This window comes from Fistularia commersonii, chromosome 3, assembly GCF_037954325.1.
Source record: "Fistularia commersonii isolate RoL2024-O1a breed Wild chromosome 3, RoL_Fcom_v1.0, whole genome shotgun sequence".
In the NCBI taxonomy this organism is placed as follows: Eukaryota; Metazoa; Chordata; class Actinopteri; order Syngnathiformes; family Fistulariidae; genus Fistularia; species Fistularia commersonii.
In genome coordinates this window covers 16,915,724-16,942,743 of record NC_141286.1, presented here as the reverse complement: position 1 = coordinate 16,942,743, position 27,020 = coordinate 16,915,724, and the positions used below count along the sequence as shown (strand labels likewise).

Here is a 27,020-nt window from a genome sequence, read left to right as displayed (position 1 = left end):
TGATGTCAGTTGAGTCTTGAAGTACTGAAAGGTCTGAACAACATTTCCACCGGGGCTCTAAAATATGTATGGATACGCTTGAGACATGTTGAAGAGGCAATCTTTATTTGAGTCTTTAACACACTCTGAATCTCATCATTGTTCTCCTCTCTTACATCCAGTTTGCCATCAAATTAAATAACACGACTTCTCCTTCTTCTTCTTCTTCGTTTTCTTCGGTGGCTTTTCCCTTCAGGGGTCTCCACAGCTAATCAACCTTCTCCATTGAATCCTATTCTCTGTATCCCCCTCTCTCACACCCACTACCTTCATATCCTCTCTCACTACATCCATATGTCTTCTCTTTGGTCTTCATCGAGACCTCCTGCGTGGCAGCTCCAATGCCAGCATCAGTCTACCAATATATTCACATTCCTCCTCTGTACATGACCGAACCATCTCAGTCTGGCTTCTCTGACCTTCTCTTCAAAACATCTAGCATGTGCTGTTCCTCTGATGGACTCATTCCTGATCCTATCCATCCTCGAAAGTCCCAAAGAGAACCGTAGCATCTTCATCTCTGTCACCTCCAGCTCTGCCTTGTGTCTTTTCATCTTTGTTACTGTTTCTAGGCCTTACAGTGTTGCTGGTCTCCCCCCTGTCTTGTATACCTTTCCTTTCATTCTAGCTGATTCATGTCAATTTAGTCTTTTATCACATAGTACCCCTGACACTTTTCTCCACCCATTCCAACCTGCTTAAACCCGTTTCTTAACCTCTTTTCCACACTCTCTGTTGCTCTGGATGGTGACCCGAAATACTTGAAATCCTCCAACTTCTTGATCTCCACTCCCTGTAGGCACACCGTTCCACGAGGGTTCCTCTCATTCATACACAAATATTCTGGCTTGCTGCGACTAATCTTTATTCCTCTCCATTCCAGAGCATACCTCCACCTCTCTAGATTTTCCACAACCAATTCTCTGCTCTCACTACAGATCACAATGTCATCTGCAAACATATGGTCCATGGAGATTCCTGTCCAAACTCATCTGTCAGCCTGTCCATCACCAGTGCAAACAAAAAGGGGCTCAGAGCTGATCCCTGATGAAGCTTCACCTTGAACTTCTATAGCAAACCTCACCACTGAAACAATACCAGAGTTCCTCTCTTGGTACCCTGTCATATGCTTTTTCTATCTCTACAAAAATGCAATGCAGCTCCCTCTGGCCTTCTCTGTACTTCTCTTTTAGCATTCTCAAAGCAAATAATGCATCTGTTGTACTCTTTCTAGGCATGAAGCCATACTGCTGTTCACAAATGCTGACTTCTGCTCTCATTCTAGTTTCCACTACTCTTTCACATAACTTAATTGTATGGGTCTTCAACTTTATCCCTCTATAGTTGACGCACACCCCCATTCTTAAAAATGGGCACCATCCCACTTCGTCTCCATTCCTCAGGCATCTTCTGACTCTCTAAGATCCTGTTGAATAATCTAACCAGAAACTACCGCTGCCTCTCCTAGACACTTCCATACCTCTACAGGTATATCATCGGGACCACTGCCTTTCCATTCTTCATCCTCTTCAATGCCTTCCTCACTGAATTTTGACTAATCTCTGCTACTTTGTGGCCTTCAATAGTCACCTCTTCTACCCTTGCCTCTCTTTAGTTTTCCTTATTCATCAGCTCTTCAAAGTACTCTTTCCATCTTCCCATCACTCTTCTAGCATCTGTCAAAACATTTTCCTCTGTGTCTTTGATCACCCGGACGTGCTGTGCCTCCTTTTCCATCTCTATCTCTGTTTCTCCGACCTGTATCGATCATTCTCTCCCTCCTTACTCTTCAATCGACCATACAAGTCATTTTACGCCCTTTGTTTTGCCTTTGCTACCTCTATCTTTACCTTATGCTTTCTCTCCCTGTACTCTTGTTTGCTAACCACTTTCTCTGTATATACTCCTGCACTTCCTCATTCCAACACCAAGTCTCCTTATTCACTTTCCTTCCAGATGATACACCACGTACTCTCCTAGCTCTCTCTCTGATAACATTAGCTGTAATTGTCCAGTTATCTGGAAGCTCTCCCTGACCACCCAGAGCCTTTCTTAACTCCTCCCTGAAAACCATATAACACTCCTCCCTTTTCAGCTTCCACCTCTTTGTCCTCTGCACTACCTTTGTCCTTTTGAGCTTCCTTGTCACCAAAGTCATCCTACAAACCACCATCCTAAGCTGTCTGGCTACACTCTCACCTATAACTACTTTGCAGTCACTGAACTCTGTCAGGTTACCTTGTCTATACAAGATGTAGTCTACATGCATGCTCCTACCTCCGTTCTTAAAAGTTATCCTATTTTCCTGTCTTTTCTTGAAAAAAGTGTTCACCACAGACATTTCCAGTCTACCACCATCTGTCCCTCTGTGTTCCTATCCTGTATACCAAATCTGCCCATCACTTCTTCATCCCCTCTATTGCCTGCACCAACATGTCCATTTAAGTCTGTACCAAATACCACTCTCTTATCTCTGGGGATATTCTGCATCACTTCATCTAACTCATTCCAGAACTTCTCCTTCACATCCTCACATCCTCCCTGCGGGGCATAGCCGCTAACAACATTGAGCATCACACCTTCATAAGTCTATCTGGCATTCTTTTCACCTCAAGAACATTCCTAACAAACTCCTCTTTCAAGATAACCCTCACTCCATTTCGCATCCTTTCTGGAACATGATAGTACAATTTACAGCCTGCTCCTAAGTTTCTAGCCGTAGTACCCTTCCACCTGGTCTCCTGGGATTTAAGAAGATACTGAAGATGCAGTTGTTACTTTCTCAACCTGCACCTACATTATTTAAATCACAGATCTACAAACATTGTTGCACACATGTTTGTTGCGAATTCAAAACAGAAATTGAGAAATAATAGCACTCCAGGCTACTGCATTTTAAAGTGAAATATCATCTGAATGTATTTGTTAGCTGTGTTTCTTATCCTTTTTACATGAATAGCTCGGGGGCAGGAGCCAGTTCCAGCTGTCATATGGGGCAAGAGGTGGGCTGTAACCTCGACCTGTCATCTGTCAATCACAGGACCACATGTAGACCCGTACAACCATTGACCATCAGTCACAGATATTTTAGTCATCATTTAACCTGCTGAATCTTTTTGGACTTTGGGAGGAAACTGTAGAGCCTGGATAGAACCCACACAGGCACTGGGAGAACATGGAAAGAACATAGACCACTGTGTTTATGAGTTAAAATTCGCTTTGAAATTAAATGTCATATTGCATTATGTGATAACCAGTAGGTTCATTGGAGACCATTAATTGTCCTTAATAAGGGAGTGAATTGCTGTTTGTCTCTATATGTGACCCCGTGGTCGACTGGCAACAAGTCCAGGGTGTACCCTGCCTTTAGCCCAATGACAGCTGAGATTGCTTGCACAGGAGGAAAAAAAGGTTTGGAAAAAATGCAGTGTCTTGCATCACTAGTATCTGATATCAACACAAACCAAATTCCATGATGGCTCTTCAAGTGGTCCATAAACTCTTATTTAGACTGAGAGGATCAGTAAAGCAAAGACTTTACACTCCAGTGATGGACAATTAAAAAAGAAGAAGAAAATAACAACACCTTGAATCCACATACTATGCAGAACCTATAAATGCATTTATGGTCATTAGCAAAACGTTTTTCTATGTGACTATGATTTGAGTCATCGGAGCATTTAATTGTCCATCTTAGGGCAATTTTCCTAATTATTCTGTTTTTATATTCACATTATAATCTTTTTCTTTGTGTTTTCTCTACAGCTGATGTGAAACAGCACAAAGTGGAAAGCTAAGGACTGCCAATCTCATCCCTAAAGTTGAACCCAAGAGCCACTAAACAGGTACAGATGGTATGATCATTTCTACTTAGTCCTGCCATTGTGGTCTTCAGTTCACAATTGTTGTGTTTTAGTTTTAATAAGGTCAAAGTGAAGTGAAAATGAATTTTAAGTGTAAGTTATTATCGATGCTTCCATAGCTGGGATTTACTTCACAATATTTGCATCTCAATGCATGAAGTACATCTCTTTGTTATCTTGCACCAAAGTCAGATTATACCTTTGCACTTTCACTTTACTTGTTGGATTATCAAAAAGATGTAATCCCTGCATTCCAGCCTGTCTTCTTTGGGGGAGGGGCACTGCTTGACTGATGTTTTCTCACAATCCTCTACCTGTATATTCTAAAGTGAACATACAAACATGTACCGCATTTATTTTGACCAAAAAAGAAAACAACAAAAGACTATCTAAGATTAGCACAGTATATGTTCCGTTCTTAAGTATCCAAATGTTTCTCTGCAATTTTGTAAATGATAATTACACTGTCATTAATTCACAGGATAGGAGGTGGCCAGATAAAGTTTCTGGCTGTTGTTGTGGTGTCAGGGAAAAGTTTATACTTATCATCATTAGAATGAATGAAAATAAATATATTAGTGTCATTATCCTTTAAAGCAGGCCATCGGAGACTGTTTTCCTCAGAGAAGTCATCGTCAACTCTCATAAATGCTCCAGGCTAACAGACCGGAAAGGTATAACGTGCGGCATGGCCTGAGATAAGTTTGCAATACTGAGTGTAGTATTTAAAGCCCTTGTTGAATTATTAAATGCTGTGAATTTTAAATTCTATTTTAGGGTACAACTTGCCCTTGTGTATGCAACATCAGCACAAAACATTACATCACTTTTACCTTGGTTCAACTACAAGAAAAAGATGTCTGACTTTGGAGAGTGCTGCATCATGGAACATTTGAACCTTTGTATTCAAGCTTCGCTGATCTGATCAACATTTGTACAACCTTTGCTATTTTTCCCAAAAATTCAAGCATGCAGTTGTACAGGTTCAGTTTGAAACTCTTGGTTCTTTGGTTAAATCAGTTGAAATAAAGCATGTTCCCTGTAGTTATGAGCATAACCACTGCACCATCACATGTACAGGCTAATAAACGGTCTTGCCTTTCAAGTAAGTGAAAAGCTAGAAAAGCGTTTCAAAATAGCTTTAATAATCACAATTTGCCTAAATAAGTCTAACTGTTGCTGAACCCATGAGCTCTCCATTGCTTCTTTACATCTGTTTTGAAAAATAAAAAAGTATTTGAGTGTAGACAGTCAAATAAGCTTTTTTTTCTTCCATCTTTGAGGGACGACCCTATCTTTAAGTACCACCCCCAACGAAAAATGTTGTTGAATGGTGATGCAAAACAGAGTTTTGACAAATTAGAATTTTCTTTCATTTTCTTCTCAAATCAGTCGGCATGTACTGGTGACTATTCAAGTGTGAAAGAATGATAAAATGAGCCGACCACAATGCTTGACTGATTGTGAAGATTAATTCATTGCCTTTTGACTGACTGTGATCACAGCAGTTGTTAAAGGTTAGATGAATAAAATATACTATCTGCTTGTCCCCTATTGAATACAATAAATCAAATAGCATACATACAATTTCATAGATTTACCCCTGCAGAAGTCAGACTATGATAAATTGATCTGTTATTTCGAGCTCATCTCAAAGTGCATATTGAGCAGCAACTTATTTATTCAGACTTTGTTATTGCTTTGCAATCCATGATAGAAAAATATTTGAACACATGAATGATTTTTTTTTTCTAAAAGAAGCCCACATAGGCAGACAACTGCAGTCTGACTGCAGCAACAGAGGCACTTTATCCATGTTTACAATGCTTTCTTGTTACTGATGTATGGGTGCAGAGAGGATAAATCCCCCGGGTTTATCCCTCCGTTCTCATCCATTGCTGCACAGCACTGATGGATGAAGGCAATCAGCTCCCCTTCCTCTCCTGGTCGGTGGAAAAAGACTTCTGTGTAAGCTGCACTTCCTTCCAGCCTCCCTGACACGGTGATTTATTGGTCCAGAGCATCCTGTCACTGGTGGAGAATCTCTGTAGAAACACTCACACTCGCTGGCTTTGGAAAGCCTGGGGTTTCATGCTGGGGTCTTGTTTTAATGCAGCGAAATGCTTACTGTGCAAGTCTTCAACATATGCAGTGATTACACGTCTAGAGGAGGAACATCATTAAAAAATGTAGGCGTCAGCAGATATTGAAATTAGCAAGTGTCTGATTTGCTTTCCCCTCATCAACATGTGAGGTGACACACAACTGGTGATGAGAGATCCTCCAGCAGCTAGTTGCTCTGATGGAATGTCTTCACAATTTGGATGGAATTTTTTACACATTTTTTCCTCACCTTTAATCTAACAAATTATATTTTTTCAAAAAAATCCCTCCACTTTTTGATTCAAGATAAGATAGTCCTTCATTTTTCCCGCTGTGGGAAAATTCAGTGTTAACAGCAGCAAAGACAGTAAAGATAGAGCAAGTAAGAGCTATAGGCATGCATAAATTATACACAAAACAGGTTCATCTATAAATGTGCAAGGTATTGATTGACTGCAATGTATAGAAAAAAGCTCCAGCTGTAAATGTACATTTCACACCTATGAATGTGCTAAAAAATTGACTACAGTGGCTATAGAAATAGAATATAATACTCAGAATGCTTTTGGCCCAGCAGATCACTCCAAAAAGAGATGGCTGATGCCACCATACTGTCGTAGAAGGTCTTGAGGAGTGTCTTCTGCACCCCAAAAGACCTTATTCTCCTCAACAGGTAGAGTCTGCTCCAGGTAGAGAGTGTTAAGACACAATCTTCTCCACAGATTACATTCCCAAACCCTTCAAACCAGTACCAAGATCAACAGCACCCATTAATATCATGAACATTTTACAGGACTACACCCTAGTAGCCCAAAGGCATCCATGGTGAGGTTTTCATAATAAAGAGACATCTTCTGGCAGCTGCTCAGTAACTATTGTTACATTTCATAAAGGTCTGGCTTTAGGTAGTGGTATAAAAGTGCAGTCAGCCACTTAATGCACTTTTTGTCAAGCTCTCACTTGGCTAAATTCCAGGCTTCAAGCTGTCCTGGCACAAACTGAGAGGCTCGGATGTATCTCCACACAATGCAATACTCTAGCCAGTCAGCAACAGGGGGCTCTCATGTTCTCGCTCTGCCTCTGCCAGCTGCCTGCTGTTCCACAGCGATGACCGGGACATGGCATGTATATAACAGCATTTAAACAATGAACATTTCCTGTATGGAATGTATTTATGTGCACTGATGGATATAAAGATGATACAGAGCCTCGCCTGTTTAATTATGCTCATTCTGTGCAAATGTGAAATGAGGAAAAAGGAAGAACTTAGTAAGCAATAATGTTGCTGTGTAACAGTGATAGTTGAATCTTACTTTTTATTATTGTTTAATTACTGATGATTTAGCTGCAGTGTAAGCCTGCCTTACATAGTTCTTCAAATCAGACTTTTTTTTTCTTGGGACATATCATGGTATGTGCTTACACAAAAAACAAATGTGAATAAATTGTGTTCACAGCACAATTATTTATTGTAGATTCTCCCTTATTTAGTGTTTTTAAACTCTGACTCCGCATCAGTGATGTTCATCTTCTTGTTTACTGAGCTCACGTGAATTTCTTTAGTAAATTTAGGCAGATTTTTACACTATTTCTTGCAGATCTTGCTGTGATTTCACACTATTTTGATTTCTTGCTAATTTCAAAATTTTTGCCGTCAGTTTACTCGTACCCTTCAATGTAGTGAACATACTGAGGAGGAACAACTTGAACAAAGGAAGAAGTATTCTTGTCGAAATCATCAGTTCTGAACGGTTCAGTTCAGTTCAGAATTTTCTTCAAGTGAAGATATTCAAGTCCAGTCGCCAAGACAAGAAGATTTTGACAAGAATTCACCGTGACCTGGATGACTAAGAACCTCCACAGAAAAGGAGATGTAATTTATCTCATGAGTAATATGTTTACTTTTATTTAGAGTGGATAATTTACATTTATTCTAACCATATACGTTTGTAAGATAGAACCGTATGATAGATAGCCTTAAAATTACGACGGACTAAAGAAGATATAAGACAATATGGCCAACAAAAAGTGCGCAGCAACATCTCTATACAGAATTGTTGACTTTATCTTTATATTTAGTTCCAAAAAAGTCTGAGCCTTGCATATGTAACCAGCAAGATGTGATGTAAAAAGCCAAAGATGACCATCCTGATCTAATAACAATAACTTCATCATTAATCGCAGTTCCTGACCCTGATATCTGCGACCGGACTGTCTCGATAACTTGACCCAGTGTCTGAGAAATCTTCTGCAGGGCCTCACTGCAGAGAGACTTCATATAGGATCATTAAAATCAAACTTTGTGATTCCAAATTACTGCACTGGACAGAGGAAATGGTCCGCGCCCTCTCTATGTCCAGCTGTGTAAAATTATCCTGCAGCCCTATTTATTACCTATTTATTAAAAGCTGCTGCAGCTGCTGAATGGGACTTCAGCAGTGCCCCACTCATTGGTATTAAAAGGTATCCTGAATGATCTAATGACAAGCAGACAATTGAGAGCACATGGAAACTCGTCTATGCTTGATGTGACTGCATTCTTATACACGTGAACTCAAATAAGTCTTGGACTTTTCACTGATTGGGTCTGTCTTGGAGAAATACATGTTAATGTGTGAATACAGAGGGTGTGTATTATTTAATAAAACAGCCTAAAAACAAATAGCTGGCAGGAGAATTATTAATTATAGCTAAAAGAGTCATCAATCTTTCTCTCTTTCTCTCCTTCACTGCAAGCATTGACAAGATCATCTAGATAAGATGGTATTTCTTTTTTTTTTTAAATTAATCAAAACCTCAGTGGAAAATGTATGTTGGTTGACACAATTCCTAACATGAAAGAAAAGATATGGTTCTATGTTCTTTTTCCATGTTTCCCTGATGAGATATTGTCTCCATGCGTGTAGGTTGATAAGAATGCCGACTGTTGCGCGTAAATACAACCTGTTAAAACAAACAACATATTCAGTCTTTACAAACAAATGATGTGAGTGTTTATTTGATTTGAGAGCTGGGAAGGCAGACCTACATATGGTGGTCCTGAGCCGAACGCTCTGCAATTTAAGAAAGCATCTACGACATTTCGAAAAAGTCACTGCAAATCTAACATCTAGGTCTTGGCTGATGTTGGATATTTTGAAAGAATCACAGATGGCGGACATGGTGGCTGGTGTAGTTAATTCTGAGGAATAAGAGGAATGACAATAGACGGAGATTTGCATCAATATGACAATTCAAGTGTTCTCAGAAGGCTTATTGCTTTTATGCATTTGATTCTGAAGACTGAAGTTTTGCTGCTTGAATCATTTTTTTAGGGGACACCATTATGGCTGAAATGGTTCACAAAAGTCAAGTATTGGTTTCAACATGCTGTACATTTATTCTGCAGTGAGGAAGCCACTTCCCTCTGAGACATAAGAATATAAGAACGATATAAACTCCCCTTTGTTGTCATACCATATCTCTGAGATTGACTGCTGCACTCTCTGGTAACTGATCATTTTCAACTTTGTTTTTTGTGTGTTGCTTTATTCTAATAACATTATTGAAGCCACAACAGCATGTTTGAAGTGAACTGAACAATAGATCTGATTGTTTACGAGGACATTTCCACTTTATCCTGTCAAGATTTTTAAATAATAAGAAAGATTTTTGAGGGTGATTTTCATTGGTAATAGTTGCATAAGTTATGTTGAAGCCTGATGTTTCTTACTATCCATAAACCTTTGAAAGAGCACTGTGTTTCCTTTGCTTTGTCACTTAAATATGTTTGAACAGCAAATATAGTTAATCTTTCTGCCTTGATCTTTTCTCTCCGCCTAACCTAATAAGTCAAAGTCTCTGCAAATTCCTCTAAAAAAACCATCTGACAAGTCATTAGTTGTGCCACAGAATGTGCCACAAAGTTCAGCTATAACTGTGTCTGTGCATTTTTGGAGTTTTTGATCTCTGCACAGCTGCCTGCTGCAGCAGAAAAAGTGTGGTATGAGACAGCCAGCAGTGAAATTGCAGCAATCAGCAAAACATGCAGTAGAGCTCACTGAAGCGGAGGGCAGCTGCAGTCGATGACACTCCTCTGTTCGTTCGTCATTACTCACACTGTCACGTATCACATTTGGAATCAAGAGATTGATGATGGTAGGGTCAGGGGGTATATAGAAAATGTTGTAATACAATATTTTATACACATCATGTATTATGTATTAGACATATTCCCAATGAGATACATGGAAACACTAAATCCTGCTTACATGACGTGACAGAATGAAACTATGTTTTGCAATATCTGTACTGAAAAAAATGGCAATACAATATTATAGTAAGAAAATATTCGATATTTTGCCCCACCCATATTAAGAGTACTTTGTCATTCAGAACAACATAATTTCATTAGAAGCATTGTAGTACCTTTATGAATTAGAAACATATTTTCTCATTTAAAGAAAACAATTACAGAGAACTTCACCTTTGTCTTATGAAAGAATCCTAACAACGGTTTGTTTGTGGAGGTTCTCAGTCATCCAGGTCATGGTTAATTCTTGTCAAAATCTTCTTTTCTTGGCAACTGGACTTGAATTTCTTCACTTTAAGACGTTTTACCCCTCATCGAGAGGCTTCTTCAGTTCTAATGACCTATGGGGAGTTTCCAAATATAACTGCCAAATTTTTGGGCGGCTCTAGGTTATGGTGGCTTGTTTTGTAAGTGAAAGAGTTGATATGCAGAAACTACGTGTAAGAGGGGTTTTTATGCCAATGGAGGTGTCCCTTGTTGGAACAAAAACGCAACTTAGTGGGATTACCTGGATTGGAATGTGAAAAGGTAAAGCTAAACAAAAGAGTAAAACCTGTTGGATCATATGAAATCCAGGCTCATGTGGACGTTGCTGGGGGCTGGGTCTGGTGGTGGGTCTTTTCTAGTTGTTTGGAAGGTGCAGATGGGTCTGGTCCTTTGTGAAAATCCGTCTTGGTATTGATCCCGGTACGGCATTTTACATTTGTGAAAGGTGGTGTGTTATGCTCCCTCCTCTGTTAAGAGATGTTTTTTCTGTTTTGACAAAGATGGCTTCTTTGACTCCTCTCTTGAACCATCTGTCTTCTCTGGCCAGAATACAATATGAACATTGCTGTCTTCAAATGAATGGCCCTTGTCCCTCAGGTGTAGCTGGACCACAGAGTCCTGTCTTGAAGTGGTGGCTCTCCTGTGTTGGGCCGTCCGTTTGTGCGGAGGTTGTTCGGTCTCTCCAATTTAGACGCCATCACAATCCTCAACACACATGACAGCATACACCACATTCCCTATCTTGTGCTTGGGTGTTTTGTCATTTGTGTGAACCAGTTTTTGCCTCAGGTTGTTGTGGGGTTTGAAATGTACCGGTACATGGTGTTTGTTGAACACCCTTCGGAGTTTCTCCGTAACACCAGCAACATACGGTATGAAACTGTTCTTTCGTTTGTTGTTGTCTTCCTTCTGTTCTATTTTCTTGCACATGATGGTTTCTGATTTGGTGAAGGCCCATTTAGGGTAGCCACAGGATCCCAAGGCTTTCTTAACAGTTATATTTGAAAACTCCCCACAGGTCTTTAGAACTGAAGAAGCCTCTCGGATGAGGGGTGAAGAAATACAAGTGAAGAAATACAAGTCCAGTTGCCAAGACAAGAAGATTTTGATGTAACAACGGTTAATAACCCATTGCTTAAACTTCCACTTGCTTTCATAATCCTACACATATCATAGGAGCGTCAGTTCATGAACAGTAAAAAAAAAAAATAACAGGCTGTGCCTTCCCTGAAAGACACTTTGGGATGAAAACCAAACACTTAAAAAAGCATTGGTCAAACTTTTCAAATTAATTACTAATTTATTATAATTTAATTTATTACATTTTGTAACAGTCTTGATCAATGTGAACAAAGATGCACATTACTGAACTTATAACAAATTCAAATACACAATGTCTGTATCTTCAGTGGCAGGTATTTTGGATTTTAGTTTTGTTGTTGAAATGTAGTAACTAAAATGTAACTACCACGTGTTGGTAGAAATGATAAAAAGAGGGTTACTTATAATGGGGACAAGAGCTGGTTTTACTATAGACGTCTTCCTTTTTTATTCTCACAGTGTCAGTAACTGTGAATGGAAACCTCTCAGTGCCATAATGTTTCACAAAAATGGCTGTCTTGCTTTTCGCTTTCTTGTTTGACAGGTCTTGGTGTAATCTTTTTTTTTTCACTGCTGGTGTTTCTGTGATTATGCTGTTCTTTTCAAAGCGGCACGTTCACATTTTCTCGTATTGACATTCTTGTTGAAATTTTGCTCACATAAGTGATTGATTGAACAGTGCTAATAACTCAGAGTGCACGTGGTAACAAAAGCCCAACAAACCATGCGTGCCCTTATTCTATTAACCCTGACCTCAGCCATAAAGGGCAGCAATTACCCAGAATGCAACTGGAGTCACAAAACCTGTGTTAAATTGCAGGGAGGAAGAGCATCTACAATTTGATTTAATTCAAAGTCTCATGCAGAGCAGTTAAATTGACGTTGCACATTTACAAAGCTGAGGGCTCCGACAACGGCACATTTGGCAAATAAGAATTATTGGTGGTGACCCTTTTGGTGAAAAGGGAGTGTCAGAGGGCATTTCATGGATCACAGCCCTTTTGAAATTACAACAGTAAGTTTTTTAGAAATCCCCCAGAACTAATGTAAAGGAAGCCAGAAATAAATGAGAAATGCCAAATTACCTCCAATTAGATAGTCAAGAGGTACAACATTAAAATCTGCAAGGTATCAACTGGTTAGAAGATTTTTTTTTATTTTTTAATTCCTACTTATTCTGTGGCTATGGTTTAAAGTTGATAGAATCCAATCCAAAAAAAAAGGTAATTTACATTCTAATTCACAAGAGTGAAATCCCTTTACAAGAAGCTGATTATGCCCAACTGAAGTGCATGCCAATCAGATTGGACAGGTGGCTGTATGGTGGTTCCAACTGCTAAACACCATCAGGGACCATAAATGCACAGTTGGTCTTCTTCACACCCCCACCGTTGGCCCCGTTTACGAGTCGTCCTCAGCACCAGCCAATGTCCATGTGTTACACGATTCCTCAGGGACATGCTGTCAGTGTCGTATCCCCGCAAATGACAGACATCGTGTCATCAAGGAGTTCTCCGTGCACCCTGTTGTCCGTGTTAGTGCCATGTGTGAATGAGAAGAATGTTGGGGGTTCCACTTCCTGCACATTCCTAGATTTTCAGGATGTTGTTTCATATTATTTTGAATAATGGCTCCTGCTCAGTGCACTTATTGGTGCTTGTGTGCCCATCAGTCATGACCGATAGAAACATTAGGGGTCACATTTTGCCTAAAATATTGGTTATATTTACATATTACAAGGAAGCTGATGTTAATATAGTATGTAATAACTGTTCTCAAATGATACAATACTTGTAGGTATTTTTTAAAACAGTAGTAGCTACCACAAATGGAATGCAAAAAAAACAAAACAACAAACATTTTCTACAGAGAAAAACCCTGCTCTGGAAAAAGACTGGAAAAGACATAATTCACACCATGTTTGTGGCAGAAGGTGTTTTTATCAGATCCCTACATCTTGATTCCAAGTTGAACTGAATTCCCACTGTGCTGGACCAAGCCCAATTTAGAGCAGAGTTGTTTAGCGGCACCGCTTTAGGTCGGGTTATCACGATGTCACCTAAAAAGAGGGAGGGCAGAACACATGACATTTCAGAGATTTTTATTCTTATAAATGAAGTATCACTGAATATTTCAAATTTTCATTGTATTCTATTAAACCAGAGCCGCTTCTAACTGTTTACTGTACATTCTGTGTGTTTGTGTGTTCGTGTGTTAATGTGTGTCTGAACAGGGTCAGGGGGAGGTCTCAGCCATGGAGGGTGACTGCCTCAGCTGCATGAAGTACCTGATGTTCATTTTTAACTTCTTCATCTTTGTGAGTTCACCTCTTTCTCTTCCTTTGTTGATTTAAGGTATCAAATTGAAGAACATCTTCAAACCTTGATACTCGGTTATGGGTGTAAATGTCCTCAAACTAATGAATACCAACACCCTAAACAACAGTGGTGTCGAGTTCGGGAGGCAAATATAAACCAACTGATCTGTTTTAACTTAAATAGTATTATCCTCTTGTGTTGTCATTTCAGTCTGAGTACAGCACATATCTGTCTAGATCAGGGGTGTCAAACTTAAATACACAGTGGGCCAAAATTCAAAACTGGGACAAAGTCACAGACCAACATTGATATTTACTGAAAAAAATCTTCCTCCAGATATAACATTGAACCCAAACCAGTTTTGCTTAAAAAGGAAATATGGAACAAGCATAGCTTAATGCTATACAATATATAACTTAATATTGCATACATGTAAAATCCTGTTTTCTGCCTAAGTAGCAGGGTGCCAGTATTAGCATAAGGTCGCTATAACTACTGTCAACAGAGGAGAGGGCGTTTATGGGTCACAACAGGACCCATAAACGCCAAAACACCAGCAGAAAATTCTGGGATTTGTAGAAATAGCAGTACATGCACTGTAGACAATCCCGGCGTGTCAGCTCTAGTAGTCATTTGGTAAGGCTTTGCAGGCCAAATATAACAACAGAGCGGGCCAAATTTAGCCCGCAGGCCAGAGTTTGACACCTTTGGTCTAGATATATTCATGTCAAGCTGATTTCACAAATGTTTGGCATGTTAATCCACAGAGGAGACAGTACAAAGCAAAAAAATTAAAAATGTATGGCTGGACTATCAGAGAGAAAACATGCTGCCTTTCTTTCTTGCTTCCTCATTTCTTCCAGATGAGTGATTAAAGAAGTATTCTAATAATTTTGGTTACATTTCTGGTTATTAACCATCACTTTAAGGATTTATATAGTAACAGCTTGAGAAAAAAAAAATCATATGAAAAGACTTAACATATTTAATGCTGAAATAATGAAATTCCAATGCTGGTTTCTATCTGTTGTGCCAGATTCTGAGCTCCTAGTGCAGCCAGCCTGCAGAGGAAACTCATTTCAAGGCTCCGGTATCAGCAATCTCTTTCTCCAATCACTTGTGTGTGACCAGAGAGAAGGTTCTGCTGATAAAGTCCGCTTCTTTCAGTGCGATAAAGTAAACACTGGTGCTGAGTGGGATGTCTGTGGCATTGACTTACTTTAAAAGTTACCTGATGAACTTAAATGGGCTACTTTTAGATTTCTTAGGCTCCTTTCTCTATGTTCAGAATCATTCAAAAATAAGCTATTCAATGATGAATAAAATTGTTTGAAAGGTAGAGTCATTAGAATTAATGAACACTGGCCTTAATGGCCTGCGAATTACATGCACACACACACACACACACACACACACACACACAGATACATACATGCGTACATACTGGTAATTTGCTGTTTTATTTTCCCCAAATAATATTAGATTACTGTAAGCAAATTGTTAGGTAACCTTAAAATCTCCAAAGCATGATAAAAAAATCATCAAGGAATCGCATAAGAAGATTAATAACATTGCTTAATCATGAAAAAGCCAGGAAATTATCTGAACCTGTGGAATAAAATACATATTTTTTAAAAATCTAATTGTTTTGATTCAATATTAATGTGTGGTTTCAGTTATTCTACATCAGAGCACAATTTAAAAATAACCTTTTTTAAAATCCTAATCATGTTGGGGACTGAATCTATGCATGTTTTACGGTGTCTACATGACATGCCAGTTTCAAGTATCTTTTGAGGCAGCACAGAGCAAGGAAGGGGACACCATACTTGCCTGCGTGCCTGCAGCTTCCCCTAACTCCTCTCAATGCCAGGATCTCTCTCGGATATCTACAAATAGCTAATTAACTTTGTTTCTCTCAGTTGGGTGGCTCCGTCCTGCTGGGCGTGGGTGTTTGGGTGCTGCTGGACCCAATGGGCTTCAGGGAGATAGTGGCCGCCAACCCCCTGCTGTTCACAGGGGTCTACGTCATTCTGGCATTGGGAGGAATGCTGTTCCTGCTGGGCTTCCTGGGCTGCTGTGGCGCCATTCGTGAGAACAAATGTCTGCTGCTCTTTGTGAGTTTACGGCTTAAAAAACATAAAGTGATATATGCAGTATATATATATATATATAGAGAGAGAGAGAGAGAGAGAGAGAGAGAGAGAGAGAGAGAGTATATGTAAATGTCCTTATTAAAATGTCTTTTAGTCCCACCACCAGCAAATTCACCATAATATTCAATAAGAAATGACCTCAAATCATTTAAGGTCTTATTCAACCTTCAGCAAGAACCTGCCTGAAAGTTGATCTTTGAAAAAAAGTGATTAACAAATTGACACTAAATTGTGAGTATGAGTATGAAGATAGTATCATTATAGTAGAATTAAAGCAGTGCTAGTTAGTTACGTTGTTCATAATGACCAATGTTGCTTTTTTTTTAATTTCTTCCATCTTAAGTGTGAAAAGCTTGCAAATGTAGTAATTAACGGTGGACTCACTTGGCTCAGCATAAAAATTAATGATGGTTTATTTATGTTGCCACTCTTTTATGGAGGAGCTGCAATCTAAATATTACATTATTCATTCTCTCTATATCAGGCTGAGCAAAATTAAAGTAATATTTTCTTAATCCTGCATTTGCATATCTGCAGAAGTAGAGTAATGGAATTGCTTTTCTAATTTTGATGCATTCGCATTCATTAAAATATAACCTCCGCTCCTATAGTTTTGCAAGCATCCATTCTGGGTGAGCATTTTGAAATCAGATGGAAACACCCATCTCCTTCTATAGTTCATTAAACCAGAAATCGCACAGGTTTTCCAGCTCAGGTTCTGAGAATAACGCAAAGTTCTTACTGTGAAGTCATATAGAAAGTGTTTGAAGAGGCCATAATCTTGTAGAGTTTAACTCTAAATACAGTTACTTGCTTCCATGTTATGTCAGCACAGTTTCACAGTATAATGGCGCCCTCAGGTGGATGTAAATGTAAAATGTAAATATAATAGTGGAAGGATTTATAATCTGATCTAATTATTGTGTGTTCACCAAGCAACATTTTATAGCTGTAAATCATATGTGTTTGTATAGATGCCCAATGCAAACTTAATGTTTGAAAATAAATGAATATTGTCATCTTCCTGTGTGGATGCCAATAATCTCCAAGTGTTCATCTGCAGAGTAACTGGAACACTGTGATTGTCTCTTCCATCCTCAGTTCTTCATGCTCATCCTCTTCATCTTCCTGGCTGAACTGGCGGCTGCTGTCTTGGCATTCCTCTTTAGGGAGCATGTGAGTAATGTCTTTGGATCAGCATGGGTTTGTTATTTTACTTAAATGTTTTGAATTTGCAGTGCAAAATGATAGTTTTATGCAACCTTGATACATTTGAATACTGAAATTCCAATATTTATAGATATTTTCATGACATTTACTATCTATCTATCTATCTATCTATCTATCTATCTATCTATCTATCTATCTATCTATCTATCTATCTATCTATCTATCTATCTATCTATCTATCTATCTATCTATCTATCTATCTATCTATCTATCTATCTATCTATCTATCTATCTATCTATCTATCTATCTATCTATCTATCTATCTTCCAACCTGTCTGTGATGTATAATCATGTAAGAATGCATTCAATGTGTCCCTTATAATGTGAGAAGTTATTTAATTTGTTTTTTTAAAGACTAAAATATATCATACAGATATTGTTATAAAATTGACTTTATGACTGCATTTATTAAACCTTTGAAAGATAGTGAAATAATCATTTTCAATTGGACTCAAAGGTTATTATTTCTTAATAATAATAATGATAATTTACCCTTAATTAGTCCCTTGTGGGGAAATTTGTTCTCTGCAATTAACCCATCATGGATAAACCGTGAGCAGTGGGCTGGAGCCCATCAGCGCCAGGGGAGCTGTTAGGGGTTCAGTGTCTTGCTCAACAACGGTTCGACACACCAGGAGTGGGGAATCGAACTAGGAATGTTCAGTTCCAAAGACGATTACTACTTGGAAAATAGTGGATCATGAAAAATGCATCAGAATACCAAAACTGAGGGTTCTATGATTTTAATAGTTTCATACTAAAAATTGATTTTGTATGTGTGTCCCTGCACAGTTAACCAGAGAGTATTTCACCAGGGAGTTGAAACGCCACTATCAAGGTCAAAACAACACTGATGTCTTCACCTCCACATGGAATGCCATCATGTCTACAGTAAAGTGTTGAATCTCAGCGTTATTTCTTATAATCAGCATAACCTGGCAAGATAATGGCATTTGTAAATGATCTAGTCATGTGATCACCTGCTTCCTACCGTTGTGTCTCCTTGTTCAGTTTGATTGCTGTGGTGTAAGTGGCCACGAGGACTTCGAGGATAGTCTTTTCAGGCTACTGAACCCCAACAAGATGGTCCCGGAGGCCTGTTGCCCGAGGAACAGTTTCGCTGGACATGTTGAGCACATGACTCAAGAGCAGTGTGTCAGTGGCAGCCTGGCCTTTAGAAACAACAAGGTCATTAGAAGAAACTTTTCACACACACACAAACACACACACACACTCGCCTGTTTGACATTGTGATCTGTAGTGAGAGCAGATAACAGGTAGAGGAAAATCTAGAGAGGTGGAGGTATGCTCTGGAAAGGAGAGGAATTAAATTTAGTTGCAGCAAAACAGAATATATGTGTGTGAATGAGAGGAACTCGGGTGGAACGGTGAGGCTACAGGGAGTGGAGATCAAGAAGCTGGAGGATTTCAGGTGCTTATCGTCAACAGTCCATAGCAACGGAGAGTGTTGAAAAGAGGTGAAGAGCCCAAGCAGGCTGGCATCGGTGGAGAAAAGTGTCAGGGGTACTATGCGATAGAAGACTATTGGCCAGAATGAAAGGAAAGGTGTACAAGACCGTGAGACCAGCGATGCTGTATGGCTGTTTGGGTTCAAAGGCCGACATCAACACTGTAAGGAAGACAGGAGACGAGTCAAGTCTGTTCAGCTCGCAGGGAGAGTCAGTTGGAGCACCACTGTTGTAGTCTCCAGACAGCTCTGACCTCCCTTCGATAGCATGAGCTTTTATTTGTAATGGGCGTCGTTACCTTTGCATAAGCAAGATAATAGTTAACGGGTAGATGCATGTTGGATGTCGCTTTGCATGCGATGTTCTCTCGGCAGTTTCGCTCCCTCATGCGATAATCATGTTTTCAGTACAGTCAGCACTTTCTACAGGATTGTTTGCATCAGAGGATGTGGGTACAGTTTGCATAGCAGAAGTATAACAGGATAAGGTTACATCTTGAATAGCTCGCAAAACAGAATATGGTTCTCACACATGATAATATAACACAGACAGTCTTGCTACATAAGGTAAATTACTCTAACAATGACCAAGAAACTGTTACAATGACGAAAAGACAGGAGGCAGATGTAGAGGTTGCAGAGATGAAGATGTTGAGGTTCTCTTTGGGAGTAACCAGGATGGATAGGATCAGGAATGAGTCTATCGGAGGAACAGCACATGTTCGATGTTTTGAAGAGAAGGTCAGAGAAGCCAGACTGAGATGGTTCGATCATGCACAAAGGAGGGATAGTGAATATATTGGTAGACGGATGTGGAGCTGCCAGGCAAGTGGTCTCGAGGAAGACCAAAGAGGAGATTTATGGACGTAGTGAGAGAGGATATGAAGTTTGTTGGTGTGAGAGAGGAGGATACAGAGAATAGGGTTAGATGGAGAAGGTTGATTCGCTGTGGCGACCCCTTAAGGGAAAAGCCGAAAGAAGAAGAACACACACACTCACACACACACACACACACACACACACACACACAGTGGAATGTCTGCAGTGAGGATTCACCTAGGGGAAACAGCTAAACAGCTGAGAGAACATCAATGAAAGGGTCTTTAGCACAATTTACATCAGTTCAGGAGACACTGCAGCCAGATTACCGTGTACTTCATCTGATCATAGGAAGGCTATATACTGTAACAGGCTGCTGTGAAATTGGACATTCATCTACCGTCACAGTGGCACTATTAAAATGCAGTATACACACACCATCACTCATCTGACACTCTGACTGCATATGCACTAATAACACTGTTTTTCTTCATCTGCTTTAGTCTTTGTCTCTGCCTCTAATTTCTTAATCAATTTCCCTGAAAATTGTCACATATTATTGTCACAAATTGTCACAAATTATTGCAAAGCTGATTATTAAAGGCACTTTTCCACGCCTTTTTTAAAATTATAAAACAAACGAAAAGGTATTCAAAAGTATTCAAAAGGGAAAACTGTGTATGAAAATTCACAATTAAAAGGAAAACCCATGATACACACTCATACACAAACACACGTACGCACACATGCTGACGGACGCTCACACACACATATATATATTTAAAATATATATAAAATATATATAAAATATATATATATATATGAACATAAAGAAAAAAATATGGTTTAAAGGTTAAAATTAATATTCAATATTAAATATCAATATTAAAAAATATTCAATATACATTAAGTATAAGTAAATTGTCACACTTAAAAGTTATTTTTTATTTGTTTTGGGGGGTTATCAAAATGCAAATAAAATCATAGAAAATAGTTAAAAATATTGGAAATTTGCAAAACATTAAGTTGATATGGTAATTGAAACATCATAATTGTTGCACACCCATTTATCACATTTCTTTTCTAGGCTAATTCTTGCTTTTTTTATGGCAGGGCTGCTACTCAGCAATGATGGATTACTTTGAGACCTACATTTACACGGCAGGGGCTTTGGCCATTGTGGTGCTCACTATTGAGGTATGCGTTTTATTTTCAATTATTTCTCTTGTCTGATTCAATATTTTGATGGCACAGTATGATTTTATCTCAGTATGACTACTCATTCTTTGAAATATATTCTCTCTATGTTTAGTATACCTCAAAACAACTGATTATTTAGAAAATGGAGATTTTATAGTTTTTATCAAAAACTGGATCTTCGAGATCAGAGCCAAACAGGTTTTGTTTTTTGATTATTTATTAAGCATAACTATATTTGCATTAATATACAATAATATCCTATACTAAATGCAGATATTCAAACACACTGATCTAACCTTGTTAATGTATCCAGTGTCAAAGTTTTTTTCAAAGTTAGGTTCTGAGGTTTGATTTCCTGGCAATTATTAACTGCTTCCTATTTCCTTGGCAATTTTAATTCATTTGTTGAATCATTTTGGCCATGTTATACTGTTATATCAAATTTGACCATATGCCAACTTTGTAAAGCAATTGTACCTTGATTTTGAAAACAATGGAGGTTCTAATAATAAAAGAACCGCGGTATTGTCACACGCTCAAGATCTGTTTTCCATCCCTGTGTCCGGTGTTCAATTGTGTAATATAAGAGGACACAGAATAGGAAAGACTGTTACTCAGGATGATTATCTGAACCAACCCCGTGACACTTTTGCTGTAAATGTTGCTGCCTCTAGCAGCTGTAAGGGGTTATATCAGCAAAGGAGGCTCCAGTGTGTCCTATGATAAAGCTCTGCAGGCTTCCCTGCTTCGGGGGAGCTACTCCCACAGTGAGGGAGATTGGAGAGAAAATCATCCGAGCGACTCGGCTTAGCCACGCAGTTTTGAACCAACTGCGTCTGCCAAATTTCTTTCTGAGAGAAAAAAAAAAGTATTTCTATCCAAAAGCCACTGGAACTCCCCAAAAAAAACATCATAAATTTAGTAACTCCTAGGTATAGGTACTAACAGTTTACTGTTCTGCATGATGTATTGTCTTTTATTCAATCTGTTGTCCATGTGAATGAAGTATTGGATCTCTATAACCTGTCACTCAACCAACTAGATAAATCTCCTGCTGTTTTGTGATTTTAAATGCTCGCATGATAATGAACATTTGTACGTCTTCCAGCCGAAAAGAAAAGAAAAAGACATGCTTCCTCTCAGCCACAGAACTCCACTGTGACCAAACACTCATAAAACAAAGAGACTCAGTCTTTAATTCGTTTAATTAATTTGATAGTTTGTGATGCAAAACTGGATTTGTCCAACTCTGAAAGTAGCTCCTCATCTTTTATCATTTGTTTGCTGGAAAAATACTTTTTCTGAGTCAACTTTTTAACAATTGAACTGTATGGTTTTAATTTATATAATCAGCAGGAGGCAGCGGGTTTTTCGTCAGCATGTGTTCCTCTCAATAAATGGATTATCCATCTGACAATGTTAAGGTTGTTGTATAATTCTCACAAATGATCACATTTTTTCAATTGACCTCAAATTGTGATATATAATTACCATAATTAGTTTTTCAAAAAGATCACTTTTACATAATCTTTGAAAAAGACATTGAGTAAATTGGCAACTACTCACCCTTACAATCAGCAAGACTTCCATCAAGACCTTTAAAATCATTTTACAATAGAAACAATAGCCCATTTTACATTTACGACAATTACCTGTACGTTTGCATTAAAGTGCAAGAAACAAGTGAGCAGCTACAGCAGTATATCAAAACAGTCTCAGAAATTAAGAAAACATTTTTTTTTTCCAATCATTTATTGAATAGAATACAATAGAATATATAATGTTGGTTCAAAGTTTATCATCATCAAATGTCAAAATTTAGATGATACAAAATATTTAAATTATGTCATTGAACTCCTCCTTGTACCAGATTTGCTATTATCCATGTTGTAAATATGTTTTTCCACAAATATGATGATTATCAATATGGAAAATGGCTTTTGAAGACATTGTTTTTTTCTCTCCATATTGCTCATCCCTAAAAGTCAGATTGTCGTGATAAATATCTTGCCCGATGGCCTCTCTGAACTCCGTCTCTCTTTTTCCAGCTCTTTGCCATGGTGTTTGCCATGTGTTTATTCCGAGGCATCCAGTAGGCGCCACGTTCGGACGCAACATCAGCAGCTGCTGCAATCCTGCAGGCAGCGGCAAGACAAAACTGTAAAATATGAGATGTATTTATACAGTGATTGTTCATGTGTCTTCTTGGTTTTGTGACATCATTTTGTACTTTAGTGCTGCAGCAGCAGCAGCAGGTCAAAGCAATGCTTTGCACACAAAAGACACACACACAAGATGTTATCAGAGACCTGAGGCCGGGGCTGGGGCTCTGCACTGCTTCCTCTGAGGGTGAATAGTCCACAGGGTGCGGGGAGGCTGAGGTGGAAAAAACCACACACTGTTTTATATTTCAGGTTTATAGAGTTTAGCACAAAACACATCAAGCACATAGAAACTTACAGCAAGCCAAAGAGCTGCTCAAGCTGTGATTTTCTTTCTTAAATCATGAAATTCAGGAAAATGTGAAGCCGATCACCTAGTAAAGACCTGGGCCTCCTGCAAGAAGATTTTATTGCTCTGTATTCAAGCAAAGCACGTTTTTTTATTTGAAGGAGTCATCAAAGTTCGCCAACTCCTGATGACACCACACATTGTGCTCCATCTGTGCTTTCACATGTTTCATCCGCAGAAAAGTTTCCAAAAGGGATGGAAGGAGTTTGACAGGCGTCAGCAACTAAATCAGACAGTGTCAGTTGAATGGCTGGAGGGGCGAAGTTATATGACTGTAACAGCTGTTGTTTGTGAGAAAATATGATAAATAATAATAACTTTTCATGCAAGAAAAAGTTAGATCTGCAGTCTGAAGCTTTTCAAAATTATTTAATGGGAGAAAAAATCTCACATTTTAAAATCAATGGGTTTGTCATTATTTTGACATTTATTAATTTCTAATAGTCATATTGAGTCAATTTTAAATTGTAAATTTAGGTCATTTTAAAAGGTAGTGGGCCTTTTTCTGCTTGTTTTCATTCTCTTGATCCATGCAGTTTCAGGAGGAGATGACACTTCACAATAATAATCACAGGCATAAATCTATTTTGCATTTTCTACATACTGATATACATCAAGGTGTTACAATAATGATACTAAGATCCCAACATGTATTTTTATACATGTCCACAGGAGGGTTCAGTGAGGGAGGTGCAGCCTCAAGTGAACTTGAACTGAAATGAATAACATAATTTTTATTAATGAGGCAAAATTGTCTTCAAAATTAGGATTATTTATTTGAGTTTAGCTGATTTTTCCAACTTTGAGAAACAATTTTATTATGGCACACTTGTGAAGACAATTCTTTTATGGCCTTAGATAAAACTTGTCGCAACAATGTTGTATTTCCTTTTAATTTCAGAATGTGTGAAGAACATAAACAGTGCAACCACAATACATTGATGAAAACAGATAAAGATAGTTACGCTTTTGTTTACAAATGGAAAATACTAAAATACTACTTTTTCCTTTAAGCTGCCTCAGCAGTATTTTCCAGCTTTGTGGTGCATACGGTCACATGGACTAACATGTCTGCTTTCTAGTTATGCACCGAACCTCCAGTTAACATTTGGCGTTGAGAACAGCGCATGTTGGGTGTTTGTATGAGCAGTTCTTGCATGAGGCTCAGCTTCATCCATAGTCATTAATCACTTAATTCAATTTTCTTAGGCTTCAAGTTTTTAGAAGTACCGTTTGTTTCTGAGATAAAAGAGGTGTCAGTAAATTGGTTAATAGTGACAAACCTGAAAAATAATGCATCTCTTTGAAAAGGAGGTGTGTTTATGCGTACATGTGCGTGCGTGTGTGTGTATGTCTGTACGTTTGTATGCGTGTGTGCGCGTCTGTATGCGTGTGCATTTGTATCCATTGTGTCAATATGTTAACATACCTCAGTAGGACTGACTGTATAGTGTTTTCCTTTGTGCACAATGTTATTTTCTCCGTGTAAAAAAATGGAAATGATCTGAACTGACATTTCTGAAACATGTGAGACGTGTCTGAAACTGTAAATGATGCTACTTGGCATTAAACATTTCTGTGATTTTAGTGGTGGACAATGTTGGTTGTTTTTTTTGTCATGCTTAGGAACGGAATGGAACACTACTCACTGATTAGTCACAAATGAGGTGAAGAATTCACATACAGAACGATAAACGACTAAATTTGCATCCAGAATATGCCCTTGTCTCCAATTAGCTTCCTGTCTAGCCGCACGTGTAAGTCCTCCTGTGGTCCCCATCTTGCCTCTTACTGTAAGAATGATGTTGGAATAAACATTGCATTACATTACATTGCAGTCATTTGGCAGAAACTTTTATCCAAAGTGACTTACAAAATGTGCGAATTCAGTCACCGAAGATCCGAAGTACCAGTAGTCGGAAGTCAGAAGTCAGAAGCGTCTTTTAATACCATGAAAAGCGCTATACAAATCCTATGTATTATTATTAATATTAGAAGTTACCACTCAACCAAATAGCCATCTCAGAATCATATACATACATACGTTCATTTCATATTTTTTTTTCCTTTTTCCAGGGGGTTGGGTGCTAAGTGCGATTAGTGGAGTAGTGCTGGTGAACGCTCACAGCGAAAGATGGGCAGCGACCCCGCTGTTCTGACCTTTTTCGGGAGTTCGTTCCACCACTGAGAGGCCAAGACCGAGAAAAGACCGGTTTGATCGGGGCTCTGAATGATGGGGTGGACAGTCGCAGAGAGGTGGCAGATCGGAGGGGACGGGTAGGGACATGTGGCTCAACCATATCCTGGAGATATGACGGGACTGTCCCATTCACTGCCCGGTAGGCGAGCTCCAGGGTCTTGAACTTGATGCGGGCGGCTACGGGGACCCAGTTTAGGGCCGTAAGATGGGGAGTTGTGTGGGAGAATTTGGGACAGTCGAACACCAGGCGGGCTGCTGCTTTTCTGAATAAGATCCAGAGGCCTGATGGTCACCGCTGAGGCACCGGCAAGGAGGGAGTTGCAGCAGTCCAGATGCGAGATGACTAGAGCCTGGGTGAGTATCTGCACTGTATTCTCCGTGACGAATCTGTGAATCTTCCTGATGTTGTCGAGGAGGAATCTGCAGAAACATGCAACTGCTGTGACTTTTGCTGAGAATGAATAAACAGCGTAACACTACATTGTATCATAAGGGGCAGTTTGGACAGACATGACATTTTAATTAGAAATGACTATCATGTTGATAGTCAATCATGTCCAAAGATATTGACAGTTTATTTGGGAGACAACAACATAAAGCACAATATGAATATCAGCTGCTGCCAGTGTATAAATCAAATGATCGCCCTATTGTGACAGAATTGAAATAAAACCAATTCACAGCATTGAAACATCGTTGTTCAGTTTCAGGGCTGCTGCAATTAATCGGGGGATTAAGACTACAAATCTGGCATGTTAGTCAGGCCCCTTCTTTTTGCAGAGTATCATCCCTGTGATTCATCTTGCATGTGTGGCATGTTGCTACTCAACTGTTCGTAAAGGAACATTGTGGTTGTGTCTCTCAACCGACAACATGTATGCAAAGCGCTAAAAGTTGCTTTATTAAACAAGGACTCCTTCGGCACCTCATTACAGGAACAAAAACGCAATGTTCATGCTGTTATATTTCTCGGATACTTTGTTACCGTGGATACAGTACACTCACTATCACACATAGGCTTGTAAACTGATATTACTGTTAAAACAAAAGTGATAGGTGGCAGCTGCTTTTTTTTCTGAGCTTTGTAACCCCAGTTTTCTAAGAGTGTATAATATTTATGTATGCTGGGGAAGCTAATTCATGGGCAAATGTGGAGAACAGCTGCTGTGTACCTCGTTCTGGTTCTGTCACACACGGTTGGAGAAGGTGAGTTTTAGGACAGAGAAACTCCCTGAATCAGCCATAGTTAAAGGTAGAATTTATTGCTTTTCAGCAACATGTTGCACCTGAGGGTCTCATCATGTGTTTTCATCTGAACGGTGTCTGTCTGTTATTTTCCTCCCAACAACCTTTTATCCTGACTTCCCGTGTTTTAGGATGGAAACATCTTTTTCCATGAAACCTTGGTCAGATGCTTTTTCGATCGTTTCCTTCCTTCTTGGAAATAAGGGAA

At 38.9% G+C, this 27,020-nt stretch overlaps 1 protein-coding gene across 2 annotated transcripts in view; it reads left to right on the top strand.

Moving 5' to 3' along the window:
• Positions 1-24,954, top strand: part of LOC147235690 (tetraspanin-18B-like) — a 36,087-nt gene extending 11,133 nt beyond the window's left edge. Inside the window, exons 2-9 of one of the 2 annotated variants that reach the window (XM_086143876.1) lie at positions 3,805-3,884; positions 13,898-13,981; positions 15,905-16,099; positions 17,240-17,314; positions 18,162-18,260; positions 18,381-18,557; positions 20,770-20,853; positions 22,905-24,954. In XM_086143876.1, the coding sequence (XP_086000002.1) occupies positions 13,919-13,981; positions 15,905-16,099; positions 17,240-17,314; positions 18,162-18,260; positions 18,381-18,557; positions 20,770-20,853; positions 22,905-22,952 (741 nt within the window). In that variant the 5' untranslated portion in view covers positions 3,805-3,884; positions 13,898-13,918 and the 3' untranslated portion in view covers positions 22,953-24,954. Of the gene's footprint in view, positions 1-3,804; positions 3,894-13,897; positions 13,982-15,904; positions 16,100-17,239; positions 17,315-18,161; positions 18,261-18,380; positions 18,558-20,769; positions 20,854-22,904 lie in introns of both variants that reach the window. The other variant, XM_086143875.1, reaches the window with a different exon arrangement.
• The last annotated feature ends 2,066 nt before the right edge of the window (positions 24,955-27,020 follow it).